At 42.0% G+C, this 12,133-nt stretch overlaps 1 protein-coding gene across 1 annotated transcript in view; it reads right to left on the bottom strand.

Moving 5' to 3' along the window:
• Window positions 1–10,358, bottom strand: part of LOC136836383 (nuclear pore complex protein Nup153-like) — a 44,725-nt gene extending 34,367 nt beyond the window's left edge. Inside the window, 2 exon segments of the mRNA XM_067100576.1 lie at window positions 1,273–1,498; window positions 10,158–10,358. Of these exon segments, the coding sequence (XP_066956677.1) occupies window positions 1,273–1,498; window positions 10,158–10,229 (298 nt within the window). The 5' untranslated portion in view covers window positions 10,230–10,358.
• Window positions 10,359–12,133: the final 1,775 nt, after the last annotated feature.

Here is a 12,133-nt window from a genome sequence, read left to right on the forward strand (position 1 = left end):
TCGGTAGGCTCCAACAGCCACTTTTGTATTTTGATTCCTTGTTTGCACGCACTTTTCCAAATACACTACTTTTTGTGTTCATTTTTCAGTTTCCACATTTTCATTTTTTTGATAATCCTTCTAAGCTATATTTCCCTGGGTGGCCACTTAGGCCTCCACCTTTTAATATCCTATCTACCTGTGGCAATTCTGACAACCTTTCCCATTATTCTTACTTATCTTCTTCTTTCTTCCTGACTGTGGTGAATAAACCAAAACCACTTGCCTTACCTCTTTTGTCCTAATCGCCTTAATCTTTCGTGTACCACATCTCCAGCCAAAGTGCACTTTTTTTTTTTTTTTTGTAGATTTTAGGTTAGGTTCAATAACAGCAACCCTTAGACAAGCCAGCTGGTTAATGGGATTCTGAAATTGCTTATGAATTAAAAGCAGCTGTGGCATTTTGAGTTGCTTTACAGTGCTGTGGCTGGTAATGTTCCATGGAAACTGCTCCCTGTGCCATTTGAGTAACCTCCTTGCCATAAGAGATAGGTTAGTTTCCCAGGCTAAGACCAGTTCAAGCTTCAGACCGCTATTCGATGGGCCGGAGTTCATTCTCACGGGACTGATGAAGAGTTGGAGAATTTATTTTCTGGTGATAGAAAATTTATTTTCGCTATAATGTGGTTCGATTCCACAAGCTTAGGTCCCAAGCCATAAGTAACCAATTGGTTCTAGCCACGTAAAATAAGTGTAATCCTTCGGCCAGCCCTAGGAGAGCTGTTAATCAGCCTAGTGGTCTGCAAAACTAAGCTATACTTGAACTTCTACAGTGCCTCATAGTAATATATATACAGTACACTATAAATTAGACCACCTAGTTGCATTTCTAGACCGTCATGAATAGTAAAAGAAATAAAAATGCACCTGGGGTCAAAGAGACAAGTCAAGAACCTGGAGGACGATCTACAGTGTATAACACAAGGCAAACTATCAGCAATGCCCCCACAATAGTCGACTACAGGTATCTGGCATGTTTAAACATATCTGACCTTAACTGTAGCAACATGTCAATTCTTTAGTTTCCCTTGAACACAAATGAGGGTAAAATATACCTAGCAGCTGGAAGGAAAAATTAAAAATGAATGTTTTCCATAAGGAAAAGTAAATTTTAGCATAATATAATTGGTACTCAAATAAAAATGTTACACACACTCACCGGGATAGTCCCAATGAAAGATTAAAATACCTATCAAGCATATTTACCAAGTTGAGTTTCAATTAATGTCATACCTTCTTCAGGATAGATTGGACGAAACGGGCGACGACCTGTGACTGGCTGGGCAAAAATGAAAGACTCGCCAGGCGGAGCCATCGTTTTTACCTGGCTGGCAACTCGAGACGAACCTGCTTGCTGCGAGTCGCCAGCTTCCTCCTCCTCTTCCCCAGCCATCCACCCCGACAGCCATGACGACGAAAAAAGGCCCGTAACTGAATCGGTAACACGGCGGATGATTCCCTGGTAGAGAAAAAGAAAGGTGCATCAGACTCCAGTGAAATTTCTTACTACAAAACATTTACTCTCTTAAACACCATTTACATGTAGAATACAGTGGACTGCTAATATCCCCAAATGAGGCTCTCTGATACAGAGCAAAAATCACCAACCACTGATACAGTTGGCAGCATGGGATTCATTGGTGTATTACAGAAAAATGCAAAAATCATACTGAAGGGCACCAGGTCGTTCAAATAATGAAGACCTGGAAAACATCTTTTAGCTGTCTACAAGAGTGTGAGGATGAAAAAACTGAAGCTGAACCAGTCAAGTGGACACTAAATTGGGAGGCATTGTAGCTAAAAAAAAAAAAAAAATAAAATAAAATAAAGATATAATCTCTCTCTCTCTCTCTCTCTCTCTCTCTCTCTCTCTCTCTCTATATATATATATATATATATATATATATATATATATATATATATATATATATATATATATATATATATATATAAAAACCTGCAAAAAAAAAGCTTTGGAAGCCAAAATGTAACCTCAAGCAACAAAAAAACAAAATAAACACAAAGCAGTATTGCTAGAAAATGAAATGCCTGATAATTTAGGTTCTTTTAGACACTTTCTAGGTGAACATCCCACCCCACACACACACACACACACAAACACAAAAATTCTTTTAGTACAATGTCAGCTGGACACTCGTGTTTCAGGTTTACTGTCCTCTCAAGCACTTTCCATCCTGATAGTACACAGAAATACTGTTGGTTTTAAAATCAATCTTGAACTCACAGCACCTATGTTGGTGCAGTAAAAACTTATTTTCTTAAAATACACTCCCTCCTGTTAAAAACTATGCTCCTTCTAACCATATGACTGATATGAAAATTACAGTCAAGATAGGAAGCATGTCATTCCCTATCTTTTATTCTTAGACTTTATGTTAGATATCATTCACTTCAAGACAAGTGATACAAGAAAATAATGGGAAACAAAATACTCTGTGGTCCTTTTAATTATACAGAGAAGGTGACTCTTTATCATAACTTTCTCCTTCCATCCCAGGTAACATAAAGCAAACTACCATGGTCCTCAACTCACATTTTTCTTATACCTGTAGTTCTTATCTATGTTCTAATGCTTATCTTCTTATCTAGCCCATTCTGAACACTGAAATCACCTGGAGCTTCCCTCTACCACCACTCTCTCATACATTGCAAACATTTTTACATTTTAGATCCCCACTATGGCTTCCCCCTTCTCTCTCACCTTACACATGATTGGATTTGGTGCGAGACTTTGGTGCATTTCCCCAGTTCTGACGACCTCTATAGCGGATTCTACAGACTGGTATTTTATATCAGTTGCCTCTGACTACTCTAAACACCTGCTCCCTCCTTATTACTAAAGGTGTACACAAGAGTTTTGTTCCCTCCCTAACCTTTCTTCTCCCTCCTCCATTTGGAGTTCTGCTGACGATTTAATAATCAATTTCTCCTCCCTCTTCAACCACCTCATAGTTGCCCTTTTCACTTGCACTTAATCTGGAATTATTCTTTGTTTATCAACATTTCATGTTATTCATGGAACTTTGTCAAGTCCAGTGCCTTAATGACATATGACCCATTAACCTTCTCCAAATATAATTCTTAATTTTGATAAAATTAAATCAAACAACATTTTGAATGGTCAGGTCACTCCAAACTTATCTTGGGAGGTCATTTAAATTGCTATACAATTCTAAAACAAAAATAAAATCCTCTAATGTTAAAGGTTACGTTCTTCTTCACAATTCTTACTCTGCATTAATCTCAGCCATATGCTTAGTATGGTGCTCGTGTCTGAGGTTTCGTTTTTCGGTGAAACAGAAACATTCTCAAACGTTACGACAGAACTATCGTACACTACTAGGTAAAACTTTCTCGCTTCAGGGCGTACTTACTCCTATCCTTCCTTTATGTTTGTCGTTCTATTTCCATAGAGTATTATAGCATTTGTTGATTTTGGTACCGTTATGACAACACCCCCAAAACACTGCTTCATGATCTATTATGAGCAATATCTCAGCCACCACTCTATGCTCTGTCCTTCCTTCTATAAAGCAGCAAAGTAACAGCCATTTTTGCACGTTCCTTACGTGAAAACATGAATTATTCCTATGGGGATACAATGCATCACCCTCTTATAATTGTCTGGAAAATTGAATCCCCAACCAGAAATGCCATGTTCCTGGTTTGGATTAGCAGATATGACTCCTGTAATTTCCTATGAAGTCTGGCATAAGGATGAAAACCTGATAGGACTCGACGCCAAGAGTGAAATGTATCTGAACTCTCCCTCTAGGAAAGCTTTTGAGAACCAGGTGCTGCCCTAAGTAAAGACACTAGTACCTTGGTCAGTCATATTTTAATGGGTTCAGATGACAGCTATAGGACTGGCCCATTCCACTCCCTGATCGTTAATAGGTACAGCATAGCGAGTCATACCTCGTGAGCCAAGGTTCTATGATAAGGATGTCCAATAATGAAGTCTACCCTTAGTGTAGACGCTCCAGCACATAGCTGGCCGGACTGTAGTCTTACTGAGGATCTTGCTCATCCATTCAACCTCCAGTCTATGTTATCCAAGTACCTGAGGCAAGATGCATTTTTGGCTGAGAGGAGCACAACAGAGACTACACAACCTGTTGAGTAGCCACCACAGGTTCCAAGGAGAAAGATCCATGGAATTTTTTGCCACCAGACACCTGCCCTTTTTACCCGAGAACCGAGAAGTTCTCCAAATGGGGAGAGATGGGCCAATGGTCCTGGCTTTGAGTACTGACCCAGACCGGATGACAATCATCCCCACAGAATGAGCTTTGTCACTTGATTGTTTCAAAAGCCAGAATGAATGGGTGTTCTTGACCCTGACACTCCGGCCAAAGAATGCCAGGTTCTCATTGGACAGTGCAGCAGGGTTGGTACTTACCACAAAAGTATCTTGCCCAGGTCCTTGTGAATAAAATCTTGGTTGGTGGGGACAGATTCTCAAGTCACTTGTCCCGAACTGACTGTTTCCCACAAACTCATGAACGAGAACAAGACGAATTCCAAGCGCTGTTAGGGCCAGAAAACGTACAAAAGGCTGTGCAACTTGTCAAATTTCTAAGATGAGGCTAAGGCTAGCAGAACACATCTGAGGCCACTCAAAAGTTCTTCAGTGCCTAGACAGTCAAAGTAACCGCCACTTCAGCGACCCTATGCTAAAAAGGAGTGCAAGACTGTGCAAAGGTCCTATGAGCATGAACAATTACACTGAGGAAGAGACATCAAGCCCTTCAATCAGAGCACAGGCTTCACTACAGTGACTGAAGGAAGCCTGACTCGATGACGGCAGACAAGTAAGTCAGCAATTTATTGTGAAGTAGCTCTAATTGGAGAAACAATCCTTCTACAATACCAATCACACAAAACGGTCCAGTTCCTGATTCATACATGGTAGCTAAGGCTATCTCAATATGTGAAGCCATCAGAGAATAATGAGCCAAAGGGTAATCTGAGCACCTAACCCAAAAGAACTAGCAGGTCAGGATACCACACAGCATGGGACCAATAAGGAACTACCAAGATTACCTGAGATCCAGAGTGACAAACACTATTGATCATTTGGCAAACTGGACAAATAGAAAGATGAAAATATCAAAATGTCCCAGGAGCTGCTGGAAGGCATTTTCCAAGCAGTGCACAATACCTAGCGCTTCCTGTACGGTAAACAGGTAGATCATTAGCATTCACCAAAACTCAAGCCTTTCCTTATACAAACACGTCCCAACTAAATGTCCCTGACATTTGAGCTGGTCCACCAAAACATTCTTTCCAACTGAGATGTACTATACCACTAAGGCAGTATTGTCCCATCTCACATTCCCAGAATAACTGGAGGCCTAGTAGCACTGCTTACATTTCCAAAATGTTGATGTACAAATGAAGATCGTCCATCATCTACACACCTGGGGGCTCAGACCACTGGTGCAAGCCCCATCCCTCTTTGATGCTCCCAAGAACAAAAGCTCTCTGGAGGTAGGGAGAACTCCCATGAGGAAGTTGCTATTTTCCAGCCCGTAAGAAAGGTCCATACTTCCTTGCTCAAGAGCACAAAGTTGGCAAGGGAAGGTTGCTTGAAGCTGACCAACACCATGTTGGTTGCCACTGACACCAGAGCTTCTCCAGAGATGACAGGTGACTGAAAACAGGAACTACCTGGGGGGCTGTTGCCAATCCAAAGCATCAAACCTTTTAACAGATAAACAGTCCCTATGCAGACCACAGACTGATGGGTCCAACTGCAAGGGAAGTCTCTGCATTCTCCAGGACGTACAAATGAGCTTGCTCCATCTATATTAGACAACAAGAACCCCTCTGAACTGGATAGCAAACTATCACCTAATTCAAAATACGTAGAGTTCTCCATAACCACAGCAATCTGAACAATGGTCTCACTTCAGGAGTGTACCCAAGGGTGACCTCAATCGACATGATCAGGTTCAGATGGGGTGCTGAAGCCACTTCCCACCGATCTCTGCACTCGCAAATGAGCTAAATTATTGTTCAAAACTATCATTCCTGCTAGGGTTCTGATGGAGCAGGGCCCTCTGGTTCGATCAGATTCCCCAAAGGCATGGGAATCCTCTCCCAAGAGAGAAGATTACAAGCCAGCCTGACCAAGATCAAGAGGTGTGCCACAAACTGAGGATGACCTGTAAATATAACAAGGTTCTGACCAGTAGTCATCCCTCCGAGAAACTCGTTATGACCAGCAAATGCCAAATTGGTAATGGCCACGGGAGAGGCAAGCACGAGCACTGTCACTGAGGCCTCTCAGGACAAACCTGGAACTGACCAAGGTACTTCACAATACCAGGCAGGGCAGAAGACGAGGTGGTGGTGGTGAAGTACACCTGCACTTCACCTTAATCCTTAAACATGTCTTATCCCCCTCTGACAGTACAGGAGAACTGATTAACTCAAGGACAGCAGACATCACTGTTGCAACAAACTATGGTTAATGCTGTGGGGATATCTCCCACAGGTAGGATGACTGCTACCAAAGGCTCAAGAGGATTATGCTCTTTAGCTGGTGCAGCAAGAGCAGTTGAAGATCATACAGACTTGGCCAAGGTTAACAGGTCCAGAAAAAAGCAAATGAAGAGCTCTCTGGAATACCAAGGGAAGACCACCTCCTTCGCAAGTAACACCCGAGTGAAATCATCCTCCCTGAAGCAGCCATGTAGCAGGGATACATGGTGGCAAGGCAAATGTACACACTGGGGTGTCACAAGAGCAAAGCTTGGCATGAGCATCTGACTCATTACTAAAGACAGTACATTCGATCACCTTTCCCCTTGTACCCTCTTGGACTAGGTCAGAGGTGTACAGTGTACATGGAAGGAACTTCCACTGTGAAGAGGAGCATCTCCAATAATTCTCAGTAGGAACACCAAGACTGCAGATCCTCCTCCCCCCCCCCACACAAAAAAGAACACCAATGAGACTCACAAGACCTAAAGGACACACAGTAACCACTCTCTTACTCATGTCTTTCACACTTCTGTTGTCCATTCTTGGGCACACCCATGATTCACAAGAATAATCTTACATACGGAAAAAGTATTCCGCAGGAGGGCAGCAAGGTGTCCTACCTTGACAATGGATGAACAAAAAGTGTTCTGTGATGGCAGGCAAGTAAGGTAGAAACAAATACAATCAGTTAATTACATTCCTACCGAATACTCCTATATAAAAGATGATGATGTTTTCCCACAGAAACTAAAGAATTTTTGTTCACAACATTTATACTTTATTTAAATCCAGTACCAAACTCCCTACAACAAGCTGAAAACCAACCAAACACCACCTCTGTTATCAGTATAATACTTTCCGAACAAACTAAATTTTTAAGGATTTCAATGATTATACTTTACTACAGTACTTGCCTTATCTTTTTATCAAATGCATTCAGTCTGAGCTGTGACTCGTGCATGCTTTCCACATCAATTTGGGCCATAAATTGTGTGGCACACTGTCAACAGCACTATACGTTCTGACAGTTATCTTTCAGCTCCAAAAAATAGCCAATGGTGGTGATAAAAGCAAAATGAGTTCAATGATGGTGATAAAAGCAAAAAGAGTTCAAGTTACACTGGAACAGAGTACGTTACCATGATATCCAGCTCTTTTGGCCTGATATCAGAAATACCCTTCCTTATTCAAATGTATTTCTAATAAATAAAATGGCTGTCAATTCTGCACCAAAGTATGTTTCTAATGTATTCCAGTAATTGCAATACTAACACAATTCTTTCTTTTTATCATATATTCATGAATTTTACTTTATATATTTTGTTAATTCTATTGTCTTGTAAGCACTATTGCTTTTGGCTTCTCCTTAGCCAAAAAGCCAATAATTATAATACTGTAAAGTTTACAATGCATAGTTAACATGTGAGGGTTGGGTAGCCTAAGCCTTTTGTACTTGGGGCAGCTTGCTACAAAACTGAAATACACTGGAGAACATTAGAAAAAAAGCTAAATATTTGTATCCTTCCATAAAAGCTGCTGCAAAATAAAATGCGAGCTAATCTAATCTGACACCTACTAAGCTAGACTGGATATTACAGTATAAGTTTAGACAACAGGTTCATGGGCTAATCAAATCTTACAAAACGGACTAGCCTCCTACAATGAAAATTGGGGTAGATGGTCATAGCCCAGCCTAACCGTTTCACTAGCCTATTAAAAGTTTAGGGCTGAAAGCACCCAAGGCTGCGTTACATCTTATAAATTGCCCAAAATTGCATTTGACATTGCAACCTTTATCCTGGGTAATACAAAAGGAACATTTAATGCTACAGCTATTTACAGGACATAAAATTATGGATCCTTCTTTGCATAAGGCCAGGGTCCATCTTTATTACAGTGTCTTTACAAATATTTCAGTCTAATGTTAGCAATGTCAAGTATTTTCATCGCTTCACCAAAAACATTATCTTTACCTACTAGGTAGTGATAATGTTCTATATTTTTGAAGGCTTGAGAATCAGTCTTAAAAATCTGTTTAGTCTTAAAACTATAGTTCTCAAGTTAATGAAAGTCTTTTTGTCAAGGAAAATTTGGCAGGCTGATAATAATGGAGAAAAAAAGAAAAAACAGAAAACTTTGAAATGTGATTTTCCTCATAATTTGTTTCAAATTACTTTGACAATTTTCATGGGAAACCACCTCACTAGCCTCACCTCCTCCACCAAATTCCACCTGCAATTGTGGCAATAATGGTAAATGTTACACTTTATAATTCTAGGATAAAAAAAAAAAAGTGTGATGTATAATTTTACATACTACGTTACAGCTGTATATTCTAAGTGCTCTAAGCCAGGTTAGGTTAGGGAGTTCAGTTAAGAAGCACCTGGCTCTCTCAAATTTACTATATTTGCGGTGGTTACGTTGGCACATGCACGTGAAGAGCATTCTGACATTTCATTACTCCCATTTTCCCTCACCCCAATAGCCTAAGGGGATAATGAATTATTTCCCGTGGAATTTTATGTCAAAATCGTTCTAAACATCATATAATCCTAGAAATTATGGCTAACTTATGAAATTTTAGCCATGCTGGTAGCCTACCCTTGTTAAAAAGCCTGGGGTAGGCCACCAGTAGTCATTGCTACTAAATGACAAGGCAAGACAGAGTATTGCAACAAAAATATTTATTTTAAAAAAAGGAAGACCTACAGAATAATTGTATCTAATTACCAACGACAATTATCCTAAACCAAGCCTACCCAACGGGCGGGTAGGATAGGAGGGTGGGGGGGAGGGAGGGTACTACTACCCAAGGGTAGAGCAGTTGCGTCAACGTGTGGTTTAAAGATATACGCAAAAGTACCACCCTGCAAGCATCTACGCCGCCGCCGCCACCGCCGCAAAATAAAAACGCCAAAAGGACACCCGCGACGATGACGGACCGAAGGACCTCCCTCGGCGAGTCGGGTTACCGTCGCCAAAATACTCGAGTCCGCCCTCGGGAGGAGATTCAAAAACCTGCCCCCATGACTCGGATAAATCTCCGCCTGGCTTTTCCGTTAGCGAAGGAGGATGAGTTCCTTCGGAGCCTTCTTCGCCTCCCCCCCCCTCCGTCGCCAAAATACTCGAGTCCTCCCTCGGGAGGAGATTCAAAATTCTGCCCCCCATGACTCTGATACATCTCCGCCTGGGTTTTCCGTTAGCGAAGGAGGAGGAGGAGGAGGAGTTCCGCCGTTCCTTCGGCGCCTTCTTCGCCTCCCCCTCCGTCGTGAGCACCCTCATCCAAGACCCCGCAAATCGGAGGACGTCTGTAAACGTCGCGTGTATGAAAAAAAAAATACGCGCAGGTCCACCATAACGCATTCAAGTGGTCGCAACGTAAACAAACTATGGCCCAATCCCTCGGTCGCCTTGGACCGAAATGCCCTTCAAATACCCGCGGCGGCGGGCCACGGCGTGGCGTGAACGAGCACACACGCCTGGCTTATTCGAACATAAATGCAAGAGGGCTAAAACTCGGTGTCGACAGCGGTGTGTGTGTGTGTGTATATATACAAACGGGGGGCCTCCTCCGTGGCCCAACGGATGCTCCTCAAATCTCTCACCTTGGGTCGATCGTAGGGCTTCGACGCCCTCTTCTTCTTCTCCCTGAATTTCCGCGGCCCCTCCGAGGCCATCTTGAAAAATGCGACGGCTACGACACCCTCCTAAAATCACATCAATTCACTTTCCTCCCCCGAACTCACAACAACTTCTCTCAACATTCTACACAAAACATGGCGACGAGCGCGCTGCCTCCTGATTGGTCGGTTCCCGGCCGTACCCATAATGCAACGGCCTCCCTGACAAGTGAGAGGCGCGACTGGCACCGTTCTCTCTTGGTCGATGATGCTTTCGTCTTGAGGAAATGATTAACGTGCTTCCCTCTCCATCAGCGACGAGGGGTGTGTGCGTTCATTTAGGTGGGGAATCGTCGTATCGTTTTGGTCATTTTTTTTTAAATGGCGAAGTGGCTGCGATCGTCGAGCGATAAGCGTCGACGCGCTTCTTTTTTCCGCCGTTGCGACATATTTATCGCATAAATCGCAACGCGCTATAACGAATGCAATACGCATTCACGCTGTCGCCCCTTCATAAAAATTCATATAACGTCGAAGGAGAAGCATTAAGTTCCCTCGGCAAAAGAGGACTTTGACTCGGATAAGGAGATGATATAAATGGTATTTGTATCGTACTTCAGGCATGCCGTAACACAACCGAGTCCACGTGACACCCCCCTTCGTAACAGCATTTCGGTGTAAATGTGAATTGTTCATTCAAATGATTAACAGAGCAGTCATCAACAGGCACCACAGTTCATTTGATACAAGTTATCGGTAAATGCAAAGCTAAACAATTTCGAAGTGAATTAACGCTGAAAAGCGCAAAAACATACAATCTACGTGTACCTGGATTCACGTGAAATGTTCTTTTAAAATATAACTCATAAGAAAGTTACTTGGTTGCAACTTGCTACAGTGTTTGTAAGATTTCCATGCAAACTCCACGCTTAATTGTATCTTTAGACGGATACGTACAATATCTTCAACGATACTTTAATTTAGATTATTGATGTGTTGGCCACATATCGACGTAGAGAATCTATTACAGGCAAACCGAACAAGAAGCGGTCTCTAATCTTGTAGAACTGTACAGAAAGACCTTGATTAACGTGCATAATGTTTCTTGACGGCGGGGCTCTTCACGAACGTGCAAGAGTTGGATTTAAAATAGTAAATATCAGAAAAAATCCTCCGACTGACATTTTTATCCACATGTAAATCCCATTATAAAATAGATCTAATAGGGGATAGATAACCGAGCTCTCGTACTATTCGATAGAGCACATCACTCCGGGATAACAGTGACCTTCCTACACCGGTAGCCTACCCCAAGTCCCAAGAGACGACAGTGGCACAGCCCCCCACCCCAATACCTTCCCAGAAAAAGCATCCAACAAGTATGCTCAGCGTACCCTAAAATCGACTGCTATTTTACCTTTAAATACCCGTGCCCAAGATGAAGCGTTCTTTGCGCAATACCAATGTTCTTCATCAGCAAATCTTGTATCTGCACACTACGTCAAAATTAGCTCTCTTCGTTTAAAATACTTTTGATCCTGTATCTGCAGGCTAAACAAAAATGAGGAAGAGTTGTTATCTCATACGATAATCCTCTCTCTTTCTCTCTCTCTCTCAGTACGCTTATCTAACACAAACGCCCTTTGAAGCAATGAGGATTTGAAGAGCCATGGAAAAGGGAGCACATATCCACTTTTATTAATTTTTTTTGAAAGTTATATCTTCGAAATACGGTCGGGGAAGGAGCTCTTAAGGAAAATTGAAGGGCCGTGTAACCTGGGTTTGTTACCAAATTTCATGGAATCGGTGAACACTAAAAATTCAGGGCAAGGTCTAGAGTCTCTAGACCTTGATTCATGGAATCAAAATCTGGGTATTTCTGCGATCGAGAGCGAGAGGGTCATGAGTTTATGTGACATGCATGCCACAACTCTGAAGATTATAAGTACCATTAAGTACTG

The sequence above is a fragment of the Macrobrachium rosenbergii genome, chromosome 56 (genome assembly GCF_040412425.1).
Source record: "Macrobrachium rosenbergii isolate ZJJX-2024 chromosome 56, ASM4041242v1, whole genome shotgun sequence".
In the NCBI taxonomy this organism is placed as follows: Eukaryota; Metazoa; Arthropoda; class Malacostraca; order Decapoda; family Palaemonidae; genus Macrobrachium; species Macrobrachium rosenbergii.